The following is a 25,216-nucleotide window of genomic DNA, read 5'->3' on the forward strand; positions in this document are numbered from 1 at the left end:
ACCATCGCCTTTGAGAACAGCGCCGCCACTGGCAAAGTTGTCAGAGCGGGAACGAGGCAGCGCGCTACTTCGCTGCGGTTTTCGAGGCCTCACAAATCAAAAGTGACCCTTCAAACAGGGTATCTAAGATAAGGGTGGTCGTATATATTAGGCACAGCACACATATGCTACCTTAAGGGGTCCTTGCAACGGTTTTGATGGTGGCTATAAAATGCGTGTATTATGCAGAAAAGCTGCTGAGCATTCATGCTGCGTACAAGTTTTCGAAAGCGAGCCCATAATTTACAAATAAATTTTTTAAAATTTCCATCTCCCCGCTTCGCGGCGACGTCTGGTGCCGGTCTCTCGAGCGAATCCCTCCATGCGACGACACATGTTACCCGCACGACGTCAGTCGAAAGGGGCTGTCATTGGCTCGCTAGAAACCGCAAAGACGTTCAAAGACAAAGTAGGCGGGGGCACGGCCGGTTGGAGACTGCGGCGCGTCGCTAACCGGCCACTTTAACTAGCGTGCGCGACGACCGCTTTTTCTGCGCTGTTATACGCTTTACAACGAAGCAAACTTGCGGAAATCTCAATATTATGCACGAGCTTGGTCAGCCTGTGCTTAGATTTAATATTTTCGCGAGCTAGCTCCAACCTGAATCGCGTCTGGCCCCGGCGTGCGGCTTTCGACACTGCATACAAGGAAGCAGCACTGTGTGCAAGAGCACATGATTTCTCCGAACTTTGCGCTCGATCCATCTGGTGCATGCCGCAAATCAATCAGCCGAGGAGTAAAACGCATGGGTTTCACTTCTGCACGCAAGAAAGGGCTATCGTGAAATCTTAGTACAAGTTATCACTTGTGACGTCATAATAATTTCGTACACGTGCGCCAAGCATCGATCGCAACCTAATGAAGCAAGTACGTTGTGCTTGATACAGGGTGGCACATCTCCCTGCCTCTGAGCACGAAGAGCTAAGTTTCACGTGAGTAACCAGTGAAATGAAGCTCGAATCTTCGACGATCGAGCTCCTAAGTTAGGAGCCCGGTACGGGTGTGCCGTCAAGCACGCGAAGGGTACCGTCCCGCAGCGCGCATGATCGCTCGCGTTCATTAACGCAATGCGCGGGCGCCATAAAAGGTTAAGGACTACTGGGTCGCCGGACAGGTGCATGCAAGGGAGGAAAAAAGAAAACTGAATTTCGCTTCAATACTTCCTGAAACTTATCAAGACACCGCCGCAGGCGGATCAGCAGGTTTTTTGAACCTCGAAAATTGAATACATTCTTGTTGCTCGCGCACTCACAGGTTTAAAAAGGGGCAAGCGAACCGCCATCGCGTGGCGCGCTTCACGGCGCGAGAGTAGGGTGCCTCGATGCCAGCGCCGCCCCCGAGAGTGGTGATCGCTAAGCTTTAAATTCCGGAGTGGTGCTCGTCGCGTCGCCCTCTATATACTTTCTTGCCCGTCGCATTCTTGTGCTACTTTCCAACATGAAATCAGCGCGTCACTGCGGCGAGCGCATAGCATCCTCCGTGCGACAGTACGAAAGTGGTGGGCGCCGCCGCCCTGACGACCGTCACCGCGCCGTGCGCGGACCACACGCGAGCGACCGCGCGCGAGCTAGCTTCTAGCTTCAAACGCTGACTGCGGGCGCGTCGGTCGAGACGCCGCCCGTGACGGGTCGGAGACGGGCCCGGCGTGACCACAAGGGGGAGGGGGTGGCTGCCGACCACACGCGGCGCGCGTCACTGCAGCGCGCCCCGTGCACGTCTTGCACGCGGCGATTACGATACAGTGCAGTGCAGCTCAGAGTAAGGCACTGCCGTCCCGGTAGGGAACGCGACTAATCGCGTGGACTGCGCCGCGCATTCCACCTGACGCATCCTGCCTCCGTGTCGGCTGCGTATATATCTACGTGTCTAAGCGTGGATGCTACAGAACGTGCAGTCACCGTCGACATGACTTACAACAAGTGAGGTGCCGTAGCAGATTAGCTGCAAGAACGTCAGAGCCCAGGGATGTCGGAAAGGGATGCGCCTTATTTAAGAAAGACAGCACTGCGCTTTTTCTGCGGTCGTTCTACTAGATCGGTGCTGCGATGCAGCAGTACATTATGGTGCTACGAAGCACAACACATGAAAAGGTCAGCGTAGCTGTGATGCCAGTACTCATGCAATGTCCACGACTGTGCGTTCTGCTTGTACAACTGAATAGCTGCCTTCAAGTACCACGCTGTTTGAATGCAGGACAACATTAGCAAGAGGGCAGTCGAAAATTGAGGCTCGATATTACATCAAACAAGGATACAATGAGCTATTGGCAATAGCGAACTCATCCATTATCTTCGTGATAAATACACACAATTTTTACTTTGTACATCGACTGCTCTTCGACTTAAAACGGACATGCCAAACTCCCCGGTGCCAAGCCGGGGCATTATGGCAAGCTGTAGGCTTCACCTCACTGCATGAATAACTCGTGATGGTGTGAAAAACGTCTGTGCTTTCACCTTGCCTGCGCTAACCGTGCAGTGGAAGAAACAACTGCGTGGAGCGTTGTAGCCATGCAGTATCCTGCCACGGGCCGTTATCCGGCTGAAGTGAATTGTAACGAGGTGGGGAAGTAGCGGTGATTGCCTGAAGCGGAAGCTATCATTTTCCACGCGAGATGCATTTTCCATGCAGCGATGCTGGTGGTGCTAAGTGAACAAGCCAGCTTAAGTGGCGTCTGGCACTCTCTCTTGCGGCATCTGGAATCGTCGCCAGAGCCTTCAACACGGCGCTAAAATTCGGAAAAGGTCTATCCCTGCTCCCTAGTAAGTGTTCCTCGAATTGCGGTCTCTTTACTGACTAAACTGTGTTGCTCTTAAAGCTTTTCTGACAAAATTTATATCACGAATTATGGCTCTTTTAATATATTTTATCATTATCGACTAAGCTCGTGCACACAGAAGTATATAATCTAGAAGCGAATACTTCAAATACTTTTGGCGCACAAGGCCATTACACTGAGTGCCTGAAGGGTGCCTGAAGCGTCGTTGCACTCACTGAAGATAAGTCGACCTTTCACAAAAATAGCCATCCAAAATTTAGAGTCGACCTATGCGTAGAGCTGACCCAGTTGCGGGTTCTGAGGCAGGATCGGCCGAGCCGTAGGTACAGTAGAATCTCGATGATACGATTATGGTTGATACGAATTCCGGGATGATACGAATGTTCAAAGTGTCTTGGACGGTCTACATTGTACAAAATGCGTTACGATTTGGGACTACACGAACAATTTTGCAAGCTGGTGTGGATAATACGAACGTGCGACCAGCCACCCGTGCACGCTGCCGCCGCTCATCTTCTCTACCCCCGCCTCCCTTTCACCGGTCTCGACAGGCACGAGCTACAACGCGTTGCCTGTAGCAACCCGACGAGTCAAGGTGAGTTGCGTGCCTGACAGGGCTACGTCACCCACTTGCTGGCAGCTCATTGGCCTACCGAAAAAGTTGTCTCGCAGCTGCTGGGAGCTGGCCAGGAGGCCGCTGCCGCTGGCTGCGCCTGTCCATTTCCCTCGTTCGTCGCTGCCGTGTGCGTTTCGTCGAGTTCAACGTGGTCTGCCCAAACGTGACAAAGACGCAAGCTGTGCAAGCGTTCGCTGTTGACATGTTGCAGAAGTGGGAGGCACTTTCTTTAACGGAGAAGCTTGATATACTCAAGAAGTTCGATGAAAACCCAGCAAAGAAACGTGTCGACTTGGCAAAAGAGTTATGGCTGGCACCGTCGACACACTGCACCACTGTTGGGCAGCAAGATGTTATCTTGAAGAACGCTTAGAACTTCGGTGTCAACATCAAGCAGGTGAAGACGGCGATGCATGTTAAGCTAGAAGAGGTCCTGCTGACATGGTTTCGGGAAGTCGCAGCGGCTGGCATCAACGTGGATGGCAAAGTACTGCGAGAAAAAGCTGACAACATCGTGCTTTCTCTTGGAATCGAAGGTTTCCAGGTTTCTGAAGGATGGCTGCACCGATTTAAAGAGAGGCACGGACTTATGTCGTCTCTGGTGAAGGAAAGAAAGTGGAGGAGTCAGCTGTCGACTACTGGCTGAACACTATGCCGGCTCTGATTTCGGAGTATGCGCCGCGCGACATACAGTGGAACCTCGTTAATTCGAAGTCTGTCGGACCGCGAAAAATCATCGAATTAACCGGGTTTTCGAATTATCAAAAATGGACGAAAAACGAGAAATAAACGTACGAAACGTGACTGTATCAACACTGCACCTTTATTTCGCCTGAAAAACGGTCACTTGAAGTAGTCATCGATGCGCGACTGCTTGGCGCGGTAGTTAGCCGCACCGTAGGCTGCGTCCTCCAGTCTGCTTAAAGTACGCAGCAATTCGCTGTTACCGCCGCTACACTCCACAAAACTGCGCACAACGTTCAGCGACTCGACGACTGCAGCTAAAGCTGGTGCTTGGGCGGGCTCAACATCGCCTTCACCTTCGCTGGAAGGCCCGTTGTCACATATTTCTCCTTCCAAGTCGGCATAAGACGTTTGGACATCAAGTTCGGCGCTCAAATAGTCTGCAAAGGTCAATCCGTTGCTCCCACCGCCGTTTTCTTCGTCGAAGTCGGTCATGCGCACACACAATAACTCTCCTTCATCATCCAGTGTGCAGCTGGCATCAGATGCATCCTCGGGACTGTCATCTTGTTGCTTGGAAAAACCGGCGTGCATAAAGCAACGCCTGATCATATCTCCCTCCACCTGCTTCCAGGCGTACACGATTAGGCAAATGGCACCCAGTAGGTCCACGGAATATTGCTTGCCGTTGTCGTAGCACAACAAGATCCTTTTAAGCAAATGGCAGCGATAAATCTTCCTCGCTTGCAGAATAACGCCTTGGTCCATAGGCTGCGACACAGCTGTAACATTCGGCAGCAGGAAGACAAGCCTAACTGCTGTCAATTTCTGGATGTCGGCGTGGGCTGGGCAGTTGTCAACAACAAAAACAACTTTTCGTCCCGCGGCAGCAAACTTACGGTCAAGGTGCCTCACGTACTCCTCGAACAGCGCTGCCGTCATCCAAGCCTTTTTGTTGCTTCTGTACAGCACGTCATCTTTAGGAGGAAGTCGTGCGTTCTTGAAGCACCGAGGCTTCTCCACTTTTCCGATGATCAGCAGCGGCAGTTCGAGACTGCCGGACATATTCGCACCAAACAGAATGGTTATTCTGTCCTTGGGTTGTTTTTTTCCCATGACTACCGCATCCTTTAGGGCAAACATCTTCGTAGGCAGCATTTTGTGAAACAATGCGGCCTCGTCCATGTTGGAAACATCGTCCTCCGCGTACTGCTGAAGCAGCGGAGCCAATGTATGCTTTTTCCAATTCTCAACAACATTTGGGCCGACGCTCCCGCTTTCGACGCACACTGTCACGAATTTGAGGTTATTGCGGTCTTTAAATCTGGACAACCAGCCGTTGCTGCACTTAAATGCTTCATGGCCCAGCCCCAGTGCAAGCTCATCGGCCTTTTCGCGCAGCAGCGTGCCGTTCACAGGCAGGTGTGCTGCATTTGCATGCTGAAGCCACTTTATCAAGGCGTCTTCAATGTCCGGATACGCAGGAAAACGAATCCTTGTCCGCTTCATCGAATGCGTCTTCCCGTAGGCCTCGAGGATCTTAGTCTTATTTTTCAATATAGTCGAAAGGGTCGATAAAGGCACCTTGTGCTTTTCCGCCAACTGCGTTTTGGAGCTCGTCCATTTTTCAGCCTCCTTAATTAGGCACAGTTTCTGGCAGAGAGTCAGAGTTCTGTACTTCGGCATTTTCTTAACACCAACACCGCTCACATGGTCAAGAACTAGCAGAGCACAGTACTCGCCTGGTCGCGGCACCGAACAATAAAGAACAACGAGCAGTGCCTGCCACAAGCGAGACAAACAACAAAAACGGAAACGGAACCAGAAAAATTTTGACCTAGTGGCACCTGCTTGTTGCTTTGTCAACTAAAGCTAGCCTCCAAAACCGGTGCAGATCACTGAGGCACAACAAAGCACCGGAAACAGAAAGTTGATTTAAAGTGCCGCCTGGCTTCCACTCCGGCAACTATACTGGCCTCAGAGACTGGCATTATGGAAAAATCACGGAGGCCATGGCTTAAATTGACGAATTATCCGGATAAGGGCGCGCTGGCTGTTCAAATTATCCGGCAAAATTTGCATGCAAACTGTTGGAACCGCCGAAAACCTTCGAATTACGCGGGATTTCGAATAAACAGAGTTCGAATTAACGAGGTTTTACTGTATTCAATGCCGACGAGGCGGGCCTCTTCTTCAATCTGCAACTGGAGAGGACTTTGTGCGTGAAAGGCCAGGCATGCCAGGGAGGCCAGAAAAGCAAGGAACGAGTGACAGTGCTTTTTTGCTGCAACGCTATGGCTTGGAGAAGCTGCAGCTTACAGTCATCGGGAATTCCAAGCACCAGAGGTGTTTCCAATCGGCAGGTCATTTGCCTGTTTTGTACAGAGGGAACCGAAAGGCCTAGATGATTGCAGATTCATTTCGTGAGTTCCTCACAAACCTGGACCCTAAGAAGGAATAAAAAATCGAAGGATTTTACTTATTGTCGACCAGTGTTCTGCCCACCCAAAGCAAATGACTTTCAACAACATCAGTTTCCTGCCAGCGAACACTACCAGTCATCTGCCGCCACTAGACGATGGAATCATTCGCAACGTTAAGCATCACTTCAAAGGACTTTTAGTGAGGCATCTTTTGTTGAAAATTGAGCTTGCAGATGTGCATTTGAGGATAAGTCTGTTAGACGCAGTGCACTTTTTAGCCATGTCTTGACACAATGTGACTGCAGGCACAATCTCGAATTGTTTTAGAAAATGAGGATTCAACATGGGACCTGATCTGGCTCTGACAGGAGATAATCAAGAGGCCAGTGAGGATTTCACGATTGAAGGCTGGGATAGTCTCGCAACTCAAGTTCTTGGCTCATGACTTCTTAACTGTGGATGATGACGCTGCTACATGTGGGTTAAGAAGCATGGAAGAGTTAATCAATGAGGCAGACAGAGATGAACTTGAGGAGCCTGACAGTGATAGTGAACAAGCCGATGTGTTAGACCAACCGACATCACTGGCAGAAACCTTTCACGCTCTTGATGTCCTGCGCCGCACCGTCGGCGCCGGCAATGCGAGCGACGGAACTGCTGCACGGTTTTACGCATTTCAGACAGGGCTGGTCAGCGACATCGAGGGCAGGAAAGTGCATAAGTGCATTACAGACTTTTTTGAACGGAAGTAGTTAAGCATAATAAGGTTTTTGCGCATTTTCGTGTTGAAGTTGGCTTGTTTTGGATCATACGAATTCGGGATGATACGAATAGTTTGCCAGCTCCCGAGGAATTCGTATCATCGAGATTTTACTGTATTACGCACTCTGTGCCGGTGCCCATTCATGGAGTCCTCCACATGCCAACAAAAAGAAAACGTCAATTCATATAGAAATCGGTTCTGCTAACAAAAATTCAATTCCGCTAACGAAATTCGAGCTGCGCGCCATTTACCCTGCTCGCTCGCGCAGGCGATGGCTTTCATGGACGAGTGGTTGGTAGCATGGAAGCAAACTTCCGGTTCTTTCGCAAACCTCAGGAGCATGCCTAGAGCAGGTATCCGAAACTACAGTACCGTTGGCGGTTCGTTGGCTGCTCAATCAGCCGAGCTGCACACGAGTTGAAGGTATGACAGTTGGATCGTTTTACCGCCTTTGATCGCCACTCTCATACCACTGCTAATTTTAATTGCCATTGCATTGTTGTGCAGCCGTTGCTTCTAGCTACATGCGCGCTGCGGTGCCTTCCTGCAGGAAGCACGTTGAGCCGAAACCACGCTAAGCAAGCGTTTCAAAAATGCTATTTACTTGAGACGAAAGGGATTTCGAATACAAAACATTCAGATCGAATACTTTACTTTTCGGCCCAATACTGGAAAATGTCGAATATTTGCAGAAGCCTATTTTCGGCCTGCTTGCTATAACGAGGTTTGACATTAGACTACACTGAACCAGTGTGACAGGTAGCACCCTTTTCAGCAACTTTACATTCACGGTGCTGCCCAAAAATAGCAGCGTAGGCTCATTTTTCTTTTGCACTTACACGTAAGGCCATGCACAGTGATATGCATGAAACACCAGCTGCTCATTCTCTATTTGTGGCAGCCTTGTCAACCGCAGCGAATGCAGCTGTGCACCTACTAAGTATGACCTACAACCAACAGTGCATGAAGCAGCAGATGCCCTCTTCTTGAGTCTGTCAGGCCAGAAGGCTGAACATCACTAAGGGCAAAGCACAAAAGCTTTTGCCATTTTGTGCTGCATATGCAGAGGTTCACGTCCATGGCCCAATGGTATGACGCAATCTGTTTCTTTCTAGAAATGGCTGTAAATAAGTCCACGATGCAGAGGGCAGGCAATGAAAACATGCGGCTGCGTCTCCCTACCTCAGGGTCGTTCTTCTTGAACTCTATGTCGTCTTCATCCACCTCGAAGAAGAGTTCAGACTGGGTGATGGAGAGCATGCCTGGAGCGATGATTCCTGGAGCTATCAGTCGACATCTCGTGCTAAGACTTACGGACCCTGTGCAGAAGAGCAATGAGAAATGCATGTAAGCAGGACAGCCTCCCTCTCTCTCTTAAGAACCGCAACTGGCTCGACCATGATTGCCAGGAGCTTTTGATATGTGCCACAGAAATACATTACACCTGATAGTATTAGAGCAAAGAAACCGATATATGCTAAATCCTTATATGTTTTGCATGTTCACTAATAATGGGCCCACGGAATTTGTGCAAGCTGAATAGCATGTCATTAACTATGTTCGGTGCTTACCTCATTTTCAAAGAAGCCAGACAACTCTTTATATTACTTTGTACATTGGATAATATGAGTATGCAGCACACATCATAGGCATCTTCGAAAACTTGCAATTTTGCAACACTGGTGTAATATCCTCAGTCCACTTCTGCTGAAGCTAATTTATGCAAGCAATGCAATGCCTGCCTCTGTTCACCCTTTATGTCTTTGACAGCAGCAAAGCACAATGGGAAGCGTAAGCTCTCCCTAGATGTGCCCCCTCACCTGCGAGTTCGGAGTCGAGGTCTTTGTCGTCCCAGAAGTCGCTGTCGTCCAGGAGGTCAGTGCTCTGCAGCTGGTGCTGCCGTCGGGTCATGGCCAGCTGGCGGTGAAGCTCTTCGCGAGCCTGCAGGATGGCATCCTCGGGGGCCCCTGCACCAAGGCACATAGCAAGATGCATGCACTCTCTGCCACAGAATCGACTCCTCCAAGGCAGCAAAGCCACTCTGCCATATTAAAAGCAAAATGATCAAACCATAACCCCAGTAATAAACTACAGCACAATGCTTAAAATATAAACATGCAAATGAAGCCAGTAATCTGTTTTGAGCTTGCAAGGCAATCTCTTTTGAACTGTGCACAGAAGTTTTCCCAGAATTTTCTTGTCAAAACTACCTTTGAAACACAGCCATCTGCACAAGGCTGACTTTGAGGCACCATTGGGTCTATTATGTGTGCCAACTAAAAAAAAAAAGTGATCCATGTTGGCAGCTTGGAATAAGTTTTAAGGTTTGCTGAGCCACTTTTCTTGCAACTAGGGAAATGCAGACAACATGCAATTTAACATGATAACAATTACTTGAGGGTTGAACTACATTTTTTTCTAATTTTTCTAACACTTTCTAACCGATTATCTTTCAGGTAAACAAAATTATTAGAGTATTAAAATCCTGTTCATGAAAACCACAAATTAAAAAAAAAAAACATTCACCCATGCTTTCCTTGGTTTTGATGACTGTTAGTTTTTCAAAATTTAAGCTGACAAAAAAATATTGCTTCAGCACAAAGAATCGCAAGAGTTAGACCAGACCAGAGAGAGAGAGAGAAAGAGAGACCAGTAAGACGACATTGTACAACGGTCTAAGAATAGCTGGCAAAATATGTTTGATTAGCAACTTCAGTGGAAATAATTAGCTTTCCTAGAGTACCACCTCTATGAACTTTGACCACAACGCAGGAGCAAGAATAGCATAGAGTTGATCCTGGATATATATCGAACACGGATATACAGTAATCCCTCATTATAACGAAATCGCTTTGCTGAAAAATATCGTTTTATCCGAAATTTTTTTCGGTCCCGACCTAAACGCATGCATTTTAAGCCGCATTACTCGAAGTGCACGAAGAGCTTGACCCACTTAGAGCGAAGTGGCGAGCGGAGGCGACCCTTTTGCGCATGCAGTGACAAATTAATACCGCCAACGAATTAGTTTCAGGCAGGCCCAGAACAGGCCACAAAAGTACTAAACCTACGGCCGATGACCTCCCTATTAACGGGTACCAAGCGAGTGCCGAGTGCCCCATCTGTTTACTGTGGATGCGAACGGAAGCGTGGTGTTGTCGAGGTGCTACCTGGTCGCAAGCGACTGCTGGTCGCAAGCCCTTTGCAGTGTTCGACGCGAGGAGCTACGTTAACAAATCGGGAAGGCGACTTTGGGGAAGCTGGTCTAGAAATTTGCTTGCCGCTCGTCATAATCGGCCTGCATTGCAATAAAACACCGCCCCTAGCTTCGTTGCCCTTTTGACAGTGCAAATCGACCGATAACTTGCCAAAAACACGAAAAATCCGAGCATCGCCAGCGGCGAGTCACGCTGTCAACATGGGTCAACACGACCACGGTGTTTCCCCGGCGATTTTCTCGAGCCGATCATGCTTGATTCGCGCCATCCGACTAGACAAACGGTCTAAATGCGCAGTAGGGTCATTGAATTTTGTTCCTAGACATCTGTCCAAGGCGCGGACGTGACGCTGCGCAAACACTAACACTCGAACCGTAGAATTAACAGTGTCGTTGACAACGGTGCGCCGAAAAACCCAATTGCAAACTTCACAGCTGTACACCTTGGGAAAAAAACAAAAAAAAACTGCTCGTAATCATGCGAAGCCCCTACTGCAAAACCGTTCAGATTTCACGATCGCGCTGCGTACCTACAATGAGCGGCTAATCGTTTTTTGAGCACAACAAACACAACCTCAGACCACGCCATTTCAGTGGCTCGAGTCCCCACGTTAGCTTTGATCAAAACTGCGATTAAAATTGTGCCCTGTACAAGTCTTGTTGAGATAGCAAAATTGAACGCACACACACCGTGCTCGATGGCTGCCTTGAGAGTGCCCTCTGGGTGGCAAGAGCCGTGAGGGTTTCGCACAAGCCGCTTGCGGCGCCGCGCGTCGTCTTCCCAGGCGTCTAGCCGGAGGAACTCCACCTGGCCATTCTCCGTGCCTCGGTGAGTCCCTTTCGAGTTCTGGCCCCAGGCCCCATGGCGGTTGGTCAGAATGTTGAGCACCTTTTCAAGTGCTCGTGCTGCCACCAGAGAATCACGGCGCCGCGCTGCCGTGATAAGGTGGTCGCACATCATCTCTTCCTCCTTACGGTCCACAGCTGTCTGTGCACACAACGACTGCAAAAGACAAGGCATGCAACATGAAAAACAGTGTCTAAAGCAACCGTGGACATAAGTGCTATATTAAAGCATAACTACTGACATCATTTCATGATTGCAGACAGATACGAAAACTTAAAAACTAAAGTACCTGTCTGATCTTGCAAACAACTATAAACAAGAAATGTCTGATGGAAGTGGTCTCGTGCCAAATAATGCTGAGCAAAGGAAATTGCCTACATATAAGGTGTGTCCCTCGTTATGGCTATTAGTATACTGCGAACCCTAATCAAACCTTCAGAAACTAGAAACTTCTTCACACTGAAAATTGGGTAAGTAAAATACAAAAAAATGTTTCATTGCACACAAGTTTACGGGATGCAGGATTGTGGAAAAAAATTAATTTTTGTGTGGTTAGGCAGGCAGGATGAATGAAAAGCATAGGAACAAGAGGGGACATGCGTGCTCCATCCTCTGGAAGAATACCAGCTGACTGGATAGGAAGGCAACGAAAAAAATAATTTTTTTTTTTTCTGCGATTTCCCATCCCACACACTTTTGTACACGACTGTACATGAATTACTTTCCCCTCAAATGTTGCTAGCTTAAAGAGATCAGCGGGTATGCAAAACACAGTTTCCAAACACAACACATTAGTATGCGTCACATTTATTTGAAAAAGAAGCAAGCATATTAGATACACGATACTACCGATGAGCGGATGATCAGCTAATATAGTTACTTGCATAATTTTCACACTTTTTTTCCGTAAATTAAGGCTTCAAAAACGGTGTGCGCAAATTATGCAAAAACTTTCTCAACGTGCCCTAAACACTCTACACTGTTCATAATGTTCATATATATGTTCATATATATGCTGTATATATTGCCGTCTAAATGTAGACCCCCCTTATCTCACACCCTTCGCTGGCCCAAAAAAAAAGCTGACTAAATGTAAAACACATACTCCCCTCCCTCCCGCCCCAAGTTATCCAGTTCCCCGAGGAATGACATGGCGGCGCGAGCATAGCTCAAAATGGTGAACTATCGAATTTTACTAACAAAAAAATTTGATAGCGTTGTCCTCAGTGTCCCTTTAAAGAACAGTCTGCACACGTCCAAAGCCACCACCTAAATGCATAGCAGTTACTGCTACCATGCAACCTGTGCTGAACAGCTCAAATTTTTGTGCTACTACTGCACCACTCCACAAAATGGCGTTAGTGTACAAGGCTGTTTCTGCTCTGCGGCTGCCAATAGCGCATTAAAAGTAAAAATGGACGGGAACGGAGACAGGCATACCTCAAACTCAGCGTGCTTGAGAACGTCGTCCGCTCGCATGCGGTTGAGGATGAACTCTGCCTCGTTGGCCACCCTGACAATGTGGTCTTTCATGGCGTGGGAAAGCAGCCTACAAGCATTTGAAAAGACGAAAGCAGTGACAGAAGAGGCAACAACCAGGCCTAAGAAATAAATGTCACTTCCGAAGCAATTGGAGGAAAAAGGAAAATTTATGTAATAAAAACCTGAAAAAACACTCTTGCTGCAACCACCTTTCAAGCTCCTTTCAAATGTTCACTACCCATCATGGCAACTGTAGCATCAGCAGAGCTTCCGATGCCTGATTTGAAACAAAGTCCTGCTAATGCCTGGAGTCTTTTGTGGAAGAGTAGATGCGTGATTGCACTTGGTGTTGCAGTGTAAAAAAAAAATTGAAAAAAGAGGCAGCATGAAAATGCGTGATTAGAAAAACAGTGGGAGCGGGGCAAGCACACTGCAGTGAACCTGGGCCACACACTTTTCAGCATGCTAGCAATGCTGCACCATGTGCAATGGTGCACACAATGGTGCAATGGTGCACACTAGCATGGTGTGCACCATGCTAGCAATGGTGCACACTCGGGTTGTGGACAACATGGCCCTGCCGGTGCCGCTGGGTCCGTCAAAGAAGCGTGAGAAGTATCCAACTAAACGCCGTGACCTTGCTGTCTAGCGTGTACAGTGAAAGCACAACTTTGGAGCAAATACAGGCGCAAATCGTCGCCGGCAAGAGAAATTTTCCGCAATGTAAATCAGTGACATTTAAAGCAGATTTCATCTCAATAAAGTGATTTTTTTGTACTGCACGGATTTTTTGGACTGTCCGATTATTTGGACCGTTTTTCGGGTTCCTTCGAGTCCGAAAAATCGGTCGGCGACTGTACCACCATGAACCATAAACAGATTGTAATGTATGCATTTCCCATGTTTCAGCATAATACAGACTTTGACCGTTTTTTTAATACACAATCTTCAGGTGATACAAATATTTTTCACAACTCCGCAAGATTTGTATCATTGAGATTCTACTGCAATTATCTTGAAACCTTTCAAAATCATTCGCAGTAAACTCCTGGCTATGGCATGATCAAATCTCACTCAAGGGCTCCAGTTCATGGCTCCTTATTGTACGAATGCAAATGTTCAAACTGTGCAAATACAATGCAGAATATGAACTTTTTTTTTAACAAACTGCCCACCAACAAGCCATCAGTCTTGATTCAGTCTGTCATTTAAACTGATCCAAGCCAGCGAAAGGCAAAAACTGATCCATAAACTTGTCATATAAGCCTATCATTAACTACACTTGAGTCTCCACACTGACCTTCCTTCGTTGATGAGTTCGATGAAGGCAAGGCCGGCATGCTTCTGCAGCGAGTTTTGCCACTCCTGGGAGCACAGCAGCATCACCAGCTCCACCACTGAAGTGCTGTTCTTAAAAGTGCTCAGCCCTGTTAGGAGAAAAGATGACAGAGCACTATTATTCCACCGCATGGCACACAAATGTACGGAGAGTAGAACTAAGAGCAAGTGGAGGAATTAAAGTGCCAACATAGCTAACAACACATTACCAGCACCATATCCTGGAAAAAGGCCACCAAGCAAGCGAAAAGCATCACTGCCTTATTGCCTCAAAAAAATGTAGTACAGCCGCGACTGTGTCCTGCCCAACCTCCAAGCATCATCTCAGCCATAGCATGTGTAAGCCGTTCTCCTTATACAAATGTCCCTCCAAGTGCTCGCCCCATTATCTTCCTTGCACAAAAACCCCTCCATAACGCCATCTTCAAGAGACAAGTCCATCACAGAAAGCCCCATTTTTGCGCTTTCTAGATTTCATACTGTTTACAAAGGCAATATAAATGCTATTTGTGTGGGCAGTTGCTATTTTCCTTGCAGCACAGCCAACTACTATAGTTAACTTTTTAACTATTACTGTTAGTCTTCTTATTCATCGAGAGGCGTGTAGCCAACCCTAAGTAATATCTTTATCAGTTTTTAGAATTTAGAAAATGCAGTTACCTTCGGTGCTGCAGCTTAGCAAGTTTTGCCTAAATTGAGCCAAAATACAAGCGCTTTCAAAAAGTTTGCAGGAGAAGAAACCCCTCCAGTGCATGTAATTCATTGAATTACCAATATTTGCTGGACCACAGCACCGAGGGTAACTAAATTTTCGAAATTGCAAAAACTGATATGGATATTAGTTAGATGGGCTACGCACCTTTCAATGAATAAGGAGACTAACAGTAATAGTTAAAAGGTAACTATTTGGTGTTAGCTAATCATCCTACTAGTTAGCATGTCTTAGCTGCATTCTGATGAGCTACACCACTGACAATGCTATGCCAAAAAAGGCGTTCTTCTAACTCAAAAAGCCTATTTTTAATAATTAAAGAACATCTTAGGTGAAGCATGCACTACATACAATATTTACTTGCGTAATTTGCATACTTTTTTTCTTTATATGAACGCTTCAAAGAGGGGGTGCACAAAATATGTGAATATTTTGTCAGCACGTTCTAAAAAACTCTACAAGAGTCTAATGCACAATATATGTTGTGCACTGCTGAATTTACGTTGACACCCCCACCGCAACTCGCACCCATCGCTGGTAAAAAAATAAAAACAGAGTTGACTCCAAGTACAAGACACACAACCACTCCTGCCCAGTCTCATGTTATCTAGTTCCCCGTGGGATGACATGACAGCGCGTGTGCAGTTCAAAGCACTAAACACACCCCTAGCAGTCAGAGGCAAAAGGTAACAGAAGATAAAATGGCACTCTCGCGTGCGACCCGACTCACTAGCGGCAAACCGAATGGCTAATGGTTTGGTAGTTTCGGACCCCGGTGCATGCACAACTGTTCGTCCGGGAATGTGACTGCCACTGCAAGTGAGCCGGGTAAACGGCACGCAATTCATCCCATTGCCAATTACACGTTTTGCAGCCGCACAAAGCGACGCGGTCGCGCCTATGTTCCCAAGAGTGCCTAGCATGCACCCGTGTGCATGGTGGTGATCTGGTGCAGCAGGGAGCATAAATATGAGAGTAATAATTTTTTTATACACCCAGGTAATATATTTATGCAAGCAAATTTAGGCTACTAAATTACGCGAGTAAATGAGATAGTTCGCTTGCACAAGACTGCAGGAGCAACCACAAGGTTGGGTTCTAGCTTGTGATGAAATGGCAGCATAAAGGAGACGGCGACACGTTTACTCACTGCTCTAGCGACTAATTTTCCTACCCTATAGCTCATATCCAGCAGAAGAGTTGTGCTCACCTTTGCCTTCAACAAGCAGGTCCTGGCCGTGCGAGCCAACCAGCGTGCGTGAGAGGAAGGGCGCGAAGTCCACCATAATCTCTCGCAGCAGTGGGCACACGCTACCCAGTGCACCCTCCAGCTTCTGGGTCAGGCTGGCCTCACGCGCGCTGGGTGCCAGCCCGCTTTCCTCGCCCATCTTACTGGTTGCCACTGGCATCATTCCGCTCTCAGGCACCTGAAAGGAAGGCACCACACAACAGTGGTCTCAGTTATGCATGTGTCTCACAGCAGTGGCGCAACGCTGGAACCAATACAGATTCCTTTCCTTTGAACATAAAATTTACCATCAAATGAGACAATGGTTGAACTTAAAATAAATGCTTCTTTACATGCATCAAAGGAAATCTAGCACAGTAAATTCTCAATGATGCAAACTTCACGGGTCGTGATAAATAGTCAAACCTCGATATGACGAACACAGATATTACAAATTGCTAGCTATATCAACCTCTTCATAAATATTTTTGACGAACGCATGCAATTTATACTTGATATATCGAAAGCGGTTGGCCATGAAACAAATATATCGAACTCCCCAGCGCCAAACTGTTCCCGTTCGGATGCAGGCGGCAGGGATCGCCGCACTGCACAAGTGACTGCTAGTACTGAGGCAAGCGTTCGCACCAAAGGTTTGCCCTTTATCTCTTAACTCGCCAACGGCGGCGTGTGGGTTGCAGTCCGGCAGTCAGCACGCGTTCACGCCTCTGGCATCCGTAGACAGTGCCCTGGAAGCAGCAGCACACGTGGTTGCAAGCTTGCAGTAACAATCCGGCGCTCATGTCGGCTGTCGCGGAGGTGGTGAAAACGGCGATCGCTTTCGCTCTGACGTTCCGCTTTCCACGCGACACGGCTGTGATGCGGAGAAGCCACCAAAGCCGACGCTCAACCTGACGTTGTCGTGCTATGCGGAGAAGCCAACCTAACTGGAGCTCAGTTTTTTGCGGTCTTCGGAATAGCCTTCGAAATGCTGCCAAAACCTCGGTAAACGTCTCTGTGTTTCTCTAGTAAGGATGCCAGAATTGCTGCCCTTCAATGACTAAGCTGCGCCACTGTTTATATTTTATATTACGAATTTCGGCTACAGCAAACTATTTAACAAATTTTAACTCGTTTGCCATAATGAGGTTTCACTGTATTCATATGATCCAAAATACGTTTTATCCAAAATGACCAAAATTCCCCTGCAGAAGTACAGGAAATCAATTCATGCAGAAATGTTTATGGCTGAACAGATTTATTTATAGCTGCATGCACCACTCACTGCTTGCGGTGTGCACCCTGCAACTGGCGATCATGGATTGGCGATGCGCGGGCAACCCTTATTAGTGTTTGAGGGTGCGATAGCAACTCACGCGTTCATATCATCTGCAGTGGTGTGGGTAAGTGTTCAAAGGACCCAAAACTTTGCACATTATACACAATGAACTCTGGCCAAGGAATTTTACAAATTCGTATCAATCTTTATCATCAGCGAAGGAATAGTGAGATTCTACTGTACTTATTACATTGCTGCTTGCATAAATGAGGTTGACATAGAAGCATCTCCATCTATGGAAAGGGGTCCATTATTCTGTTTTAAACGAAAACTTACTGAAGAATGTCGAATACTGTCATTTTTTTAAAGGCATATTTCTGCACCTGAGAACTATACACTATCATACTGATGAAAATCATTGAAATAAAACACTACTCTTCTGCCTCGGCATTTTTGTGAACTACTAATACTACAGCCATTGCTCCTTTTTACACTCATCATTCCATCGTCACCACTCTGCATAGTTTTCAAGCACTAGCATAAAAAAAAGCCCTGGAAATTTAGGATCACAGAAGTGATTACAGTTAATGCCAAGATACTTTGGCAAGAGATGCCTCACCTTGTTGAGGCCATTGAGTGCTGGCTCCTGGGGCACAAGGATTGTAGCCTGGTAGTTGTCCAAGGGTTCTCCCGATCCATTCACGGCTTCGGGGTGGTAGGTGGTGGCTGCTACAGGGTGGGCAGGGTTTGGCACTGGAGACTACGAAGAAATGCAAGAGATATCTTTTGTCTAAACATCCAAAAAACAGGCTTCACTAAACAAGTCAAGAGCTGGGTGCATTGAATACAGAATCGACACGGCACGAAAACACACGTGCCATAACCTTTCTTATGCCGACTTGCCATTCTATACACAGAAAAAGGTATTGTGCAATATTCTTCTACTGAGAAAACATTTTCCTTTTAAGCTAACAGCGGTTGCTGTTTATATGTAAAAATGACGGCCATCATATAGCCTCCACCGATCAAAATATTTTCAGTTAGACTTCACTTATTGACGCTGTTACAGCCTTTGCCAAAAATATACACTGCAAGGGTTTCATTTGTTAGCCATCTAGTGACCTTGTCACACGTCTGGAAGCGCTGACCACAGGAGCGGTGAGGACGAGAGCTGCACAGACTTTCGAGGAAGTTTTAATGCTCACGATGAGAAAAGAAGTACAAACTGTGGCCAAAAAGGAAACCTCTTGGGCTGCATAATTTTTACAAGGGCTGCATATCATGCCGGACTGCGTGAAATCAAGAAACAAAGTAACATGTCATTGGCCAATTTTCCGGGCGCCATAAATTAGGACTCCCTGATTATTCAGACAGTTTCACAAAGGAGCATATACAGTCGAACCTTGTTAAAGTGCGCAGAAAAAAATCGTAAAATACTTCAATATAACCGAAATTCGTAGTATTTCATAAAAAAACACATGCAAGAGTAGTGCAATTTAGTCAGTGAATGAACAGGAACTCAAGCGATCCTAACTAGAGAAACAAGAGGACCTTTTCCGAAGTTTCTGCATCGTTTCGAAGGCGCGCGTGGCAATTCCAAAGATTGTATAAACCAAGCACCAGTTAAATTGGCTTCCCCGCACAGCACTGCCAACACGCAACGTGGCATGCTAAGCGCCAGCTCTAATGGCTCAAATGGTACATCAAAGCGAAAGCTATTGCCGCTTTCAGTACCACAATGAGAGCTGACATGAGCACAGGATGATTACTGCAAAGCTACAACCATCCACGCCGCTGCTTCCAGAGCACTGTTGATGTGTGCGAGAGGAGCGAATACGTGCTAACTGCCTGGCTACCAGCTCTCTACACCTCTATACCTTCCATGCCACTAATGGCGAATACGAAACAAGAACACTAGCGCAATATAAAAGCACGAACGTTGGTGCGAACCATGGCACGAACATTTGCCGCACCATCACGTCAGTTGTGAACTGCGGCAAAGCCCACCGCCTGCCATCCGAGCGGACACTGCTTGGTGCTGGGGAGTTTGATATATCCGGTCTATGGCCAATGGCGCTTGTTATACTATAAATTAAAAGTGGCATTTGTTTCTTAAAAATATTCAGAAAGAGTTCAATATAGCAAATAATTTGTAATATTGAGTGGTACGCTGTATCAGTATACATTTTACCAGTTGGGCTAGTTTTTTTGGACTGTTTGACGCATTGAAAGAAGTCTGAATAATCAACGGCTGTGCCTTAGGTAACTTACAGCGCGGTTAAGCCCTGAAGGAGGTATGGAGTCATGCAAAAAGAGAAGAAAGAGTGAAGACCCACTGTGGAAATGATGGCAGCAGAGGAGTGGATGTTGGCCAGGATACTGGAGTCCATCTCTTCGACCACAATCACCTCATCCCGCTCCCCGTCTTGGCCGTCTGACCATAGCACGGACGCCTTCTCATTGGCTGCACATGAATGGGGCAGGGAAACCAGCAGAAAGAAACCATTGCAATTAAGTTCTCATTCTTTCACTTCAAGCTTAATAATTACAAGTGTTCTGTCCTTGGCAAGAACTTGAGAAGGGAAACATTTTGAGCGCCGCCACCTGTAACTAAGATAAACAGCAAAACACTGCTTACTGTGAGTGGTAACCTCTATAATAAATGTGCAAGGCTGCCATTGTTAAAACAATTAAGGCTGCAATGTGAGCAAGCTGGTAGTGATTTGAACAACTGCAGAAAAAAGATAAGAACTTGTTATGTTTAAAAGGAAGTACGCTGTGGAATTTCAGCAACAAATAGAGTAAGAGCCCAAGTTAGGACACGAAGAACACAGCTACTATATGTGAACTTCAGAAACCACAATTTGACAAAACTGCAATCAGAGCAAGATGCCGAGATTATCAGCTGAGATCTACGAGATATTTATCGTAAAAAAAAATTGCTGAACCATTTCAACGATGAGAGTAAGTATGAACATGAAATATTCAAGGTAGTTAACTTTGCACTCTCTTGAATGTGAACGAAAACAGCCACACTATATGTGATGTAATTGCTCAGCTGCATTCCTCTATGGGTCAACAACGAAACAATTAAAACCTTATGCTCCGTAAAATGTCCATTTGGCAGAACTGAATGAAACCACTTTTGTGTGATTTCAAGATTCCCAACGATGAACAACGCTTGAGTATCAACAAAACGTTTAACTTCTAGAATCTGTGTGATGTCACCTCTGAGAAATTTGTACCTAAAGTTTTGGGCAATGTCTTCACTGTTTTCAGGTTTCAATGCAGCTATGGTCCTTATCCCACACTGAAATCTCAACACAAATCTGCAATTGCAACTTGTCCTCAACATACACGATTGACATGGGCTAGACGAAATTTGCAGCCGAACAGTCATGAAAAACTGTGACGACTCACCTGTTGTGAGAACATTTAATCACCAGTCTTTAAAGATGGGCTGGTTGTGATGCTGATCGTAAAGTCCATCTTTATAAAGCTGGAGCAAAAACTGGCTCGAAATTCAATGGGCTCACATATGTTTTGTTGTGCCACCCAGAGCAATCAAATGAGTTTTCAAGGGGGTGCTCACCGATGGCGGGGAGCTAGTGAAACCTTATGCTGAAGCATCTATGTTAGCTATTTCCAGAAAGTGACCGCACAATATTTCGGCCCACAGTTTCACAACTAGGTGTATGAGCAAGGAGATCCAAGCATCAACTCTCATAGAAAGGCTGACCGCAGTCACCTGACGCCTGAGGCTGAGCAAGGTGCATGGCCGTCGTCCCATCAGAGGGCGGCATGGGGCAGGCTGGGTGGGCAAGGCTGGAAGAAGATGGGGGAGGGGCCACAGCAGCAGCCCGCTGCTGGGGCTGCGGCTGGGGCTGTGGCTGCTGCGAGCAGCAAGAGGAAGCTGAAGACGAGGAGGAAGAGGACGAAGGAGGCTCCAGGATGTCACGGTACTTGGACACCATCAGCACGGAGATGAAGTAAACCACAGCCAACGCCAGGAACTGCGCCTGTTTGGTCTCATCCTGGGCAGAAGAGAATGGCACCATGCAACACGAGACAGCACGGTGGTGGTGGTTAAAGTGCGTGCCCTTCCTAAATGTGGCCCTGAAGTGGCCACATTCAGTGACGGAGAAAGCCTTGAAGACAAAGAAACAGCCACATTCTTTCTTGGTCAGCAAGGCTCCCACCATTTCCTCTCAGCATTGTTAGCTTTAGGTGCAATAGCCAGGCATGATGCAATGCATGCAGTACTCTTGATGCACTGAGCTTATAAAACTGTAAGACTATTAAAATTTCACAACAAAGAAATGCTTCTAGCTTTGTGCTTCTTATGTTTTGTAATAGAAAGCTATGTACCAATAAACATATCTGCTAAAACAACTTGTCTTTTGTTTCTGCAAGAAATGCTTAATTATTTAATTCTTAATTCCACTGTTCACCTACCAAAAGAAAGACTGCAAAAGAAAGCCTGCATCCAAGCAGTTAACTGCATTTTTGTAGTAAAAACTAAAAACAGGTTTAAAAACAACATTTACCTTTCTGTACAGACAGAATAGTAATGCCAATATGACCAATATAATTCAATGCTAGCCTTTCAAATTAAAGAAGACTGGAAAAATAAAGAAACTGAAAGCAATTAAGTGCATAATAACATTCAAACATTTTGTCATATAATAATCAACACCAGCCATAGAAGTAGAAAGACCACACGCAATGTACGCAAAGCCTGTCATATGCAAAAATCAGTTTGCGACAGAATGTTGCCTTGGCTATCATTTCTGTGGTAATCCTGGCTGGCGATGCATGAATGCAAGCCAGTCATGAATCATGAAACAAGCAGAAGTGATTCTGATAATCCAAATCTTCTTTCTATGAAAAGTATATGTATATTGTACAATGTTCAAACTTAGTTTTATTTCACGTGGATCTTTTGTGCTGCTTCCATTGAAAAGAACAATAGTATTGTTTTTCTTTCAAAACAAGCTTCCTGTGAGAATTGTACACAAAAAATAATGACATACGTCTCTGTAGATGACAGCTCGCAAACGGTTCACATCCATGTCCTGCAGCAGCTTTTCCGGATCTCGAATAGGGCTGCTTTGACCGCCAAGGTTTTCCACAATGTTCTGCAAAGCAGCAGGATGAGACAAATTCTCTTGTTCCATAAAAAAGAAAATGAAAATATCATGAAATGAAAGAACAAGCAAGTTTCTCCCAATGCAGAACATAGCAAGTAGGCAAATGTCAGGTGTTATGCAATATATGGCAGCTAACGCTGACCATCCACATTACCATGCATGTGTAATTGCCATTTATTTATTTTTTTAAGCCATTTGCATTCCTGTATAGTGTTACCAAATGTTGCACTTTTCTGTTGTTTCCCGTTGCTGTTTGGGGCTACTTCCCATTATAAAATATTTCAGCTCTGTGGTACCTATGTTAGAAACAAGTACATAAGAGAAGTCCCGCAGTCAGAATAGCAGAGAGACCTTAGCTGATGGCTGCACACCACCGATGAGTGCATGAATTGGATTGGGCCGCAGTGGGTCCCTGGTGGTGGGAGTCTGCGGTGTCACGGGTGTCAGGGGGCAGCTCCTCTCCCGACACTCCAGGCAGTTGCGAACAGCCGCTGTGCACACTGCACCCAATGCGGGAACAGCAAAGCCCCATTGTAGTACAAGATGCCTGTACACCGTAAACCTGCATGCGCTACTGACTAACCCCAGACTGGTCCAGATTAAGGACTTGGAGCAATGTGCCTGTAATGCAGCTCCCCCCTTGGCGAACATGCAAATTTCCATCTGCATTCCTTCCCTCGAAAAGGCAGATCATACACAAAGAGAATGACAGCAAACTCTTTTAGTTGGCATCAGTTAGAAGAGCAGCTGCTGCTATTTATTCTCACAGACCATATACTAACTCAGCAAACAACTTAAATCACAAAGATTCTGCATCAAGCTAACAGCAGAACAGAAATAATGAACTCAAGCACTGCTCAACATAAGTTGATAACAGTCAAACTTCTGATGCGAAGATGCTGCTCTACATACCATTAGAACCAAAGAATGCCTCTTGGAAGCACAAAAACAAGAATTCGATTTCAGCCCCACAGCCTTAGACAAGCGTACACTTCAATCCAGAGATTAAATTTGGGCACTTTAATTTAAAATTTTGAATGCTGACAATGGTTCCTGTCTTTTATGCTATGCTGTCATTAAAAATGGCCCAAACACAAAAAGTAAAAACAAAATATCGGTGCCGTACCTAGCCTAAGGCACTGCCTGAGGATTCCTCCACTGGACATGTTCTTTTCAGCTTCCAGGTCTGAGAAGCTCAGGGATGAGGCAAAAACCAGCACATCCGTCATGTACACCAGCCGCTGAAGGAAAGCCACGGCCACCTCAATGGCCATGCCCTGCGTTGGCTCAATCACGTCCAGCTCGTGCTGCTCAAACGAGAGGGCAAATGGAGATAGGGGTGAATGCAGAGAGCATGAAACAGGTTAAACCAAAGGGATGTGCAAGAGACGAATATGAACATGCACAATGAATATGTTGAAAAATGTGAACATTCGATGCTGTTAAATTAAAAAATTTTATGTTCAGTATCTTCTATTGTTCACTCTTGGCTCATTAAAATTTAGTATTACAGTCACTGCCCCTAAAAAGCATAGTCCTTGTGAGACACGAATACAAATGAGACAGAACTAAAGATCGAGGAAAGAAAGGAATCGGAATGATCAACATATGAAAGTCCAGCTCTAGCAGCTGTTCCGAAATTTTGTTGCATAAGAAAGCAGCAGCTTACATTGGGGGAAGTCGCAGAAGCTAGCAGAGGTAAGAGGCCCCCGCAGGCAATGATGATGTTGTCAGCCAGTTGGGAGATCAGATGTACTGTGTTGATGACAAAGATGGCATTCTCACCACTGTTCACAAAGTCGATTACTGTCTTGGTATTGTGGCTGCAAAAGAAAAGAACAAGAGAACATAAGCAAACAATGTCCAATGCAGTATTTGAAATTGATAAGTGCCAATGAGCAACATGAATAAGCTTTCTTTTTTAATATATTCCTACTTTACATTCTAGCAAGCAAAGTTGCACTTGAATACATCAGACACAAAGGGAATTGTGAAATGATTCGAAATACCAATCCCTCAATATACAGCATGTTCCTTATTTATCGGTCTTGGCAGTAAAAAAATTCTCCTGCTCAAACTATTGGTCTATTTGTGCTCAAGTACCAACCTCAAGGTAGCTGATGAGGGTCTACGCCTTTCGATAAATAATTTAACATTGGAACTTGTCTGGATTGAGAGGAATCGCCAAAAAAGTGCAGTCGGCTGTGGCAGAATTTTTGTCCAGGCTAGAAAGCAGCTGATTTGAGAGGCTACGCCATCTGGGGGACTGGGAGGCACTCACCCCACCTGAGCAGGGAGATTGGTTGCCTCACAGTTCGCAAGATGGCACGGCCTGTCAGATTGGCTGCACTGCTTGCCTGGATGAAAATTCTGTGTAGCTGATTGCAGTTTCTCACCAATTCTGAACAATCCAGACAAGTTCTGATGTTAAATCACTTATCAAGAAACGTAGACATTCATAAGTTACCTTAAAGGGAGGCTGAAACGGTTTTCAAATTGCATGAAACGCTGTGGTTGGGAAGAAGGGACTTTGAAAATCATGTCTAAATTTTTTTCTCAATTCTGTTCGCAAAATGAGCTGCAATCGCTTGTTAAAAACCCGCCGCCGTCATGCCCTCTTCGCTTCCGGATGCGCCGAATGGGGGGACGGAAGTGGCGGAA

General features: G+C 46.1%; 1 protein-coding gene across 1 annotated transcript in view; it reads right to left on the reverse strand.

The window, feature by feature from the left end:
- Positions 1 to 25,216, reverse strand: part of LOC144129058 (neurobeachin-like) — a 318,181-nt gene that overhangs the window by 168,785 nt on the left and 124,180 nt on the right. The window contains 13 exon segments of the mRNA XM_077662943.1: positions 8,488 to 8,624; positions 9,126 to 9,272; positions 11,210 to 11,522; positions 12,807 to 12,915; positions 14,149 to 14,275; positions 16,109 to 16,325; positions 18,025 to 18,165; positions 19,742 to 19,869; positions 21,154 to 21,439; positions 22,439 to 22,543; positions 22,907 to 23,055; positions 23,682 to 23,862; positions 24,225 to 24,378. Coding sequence (XP_077519069.1) covers positions 8,488 to 8,624; positions 9,126 to 9,272; positions 11,210 to 11,522; positions 12,807 to 12,915; positions 14,149 to 14,275; positions 16,109 to 16,325; positions 18,025 to 18,165; positions 19,742 to 19,869; positions 21,154 to 21,439; positions 22,439 to 22,543; positions 22,907 to 23,055; positions 23,682 to 23,862; positions 24,225 to 24,378 — 2,194 coding nt within the window.

The sequence above is a fragment of the Amblyomma americanum genome, chromosome 4, assembly GCF_052857255.1.
Source record: "Amblyomma americanum isolate KBUSLIRL-KWMA chromosome 4, ASM5285725v1, whole genome shotgun sequence".
In the NCBI taxonomy this organism is placed as follows: domain Eukaryota; kingdom Metazoa; phylum Arthropoda; class Arachnida; order Ixodida; family Ixodidae; genus Amblyomma; species Amblyomma americanum.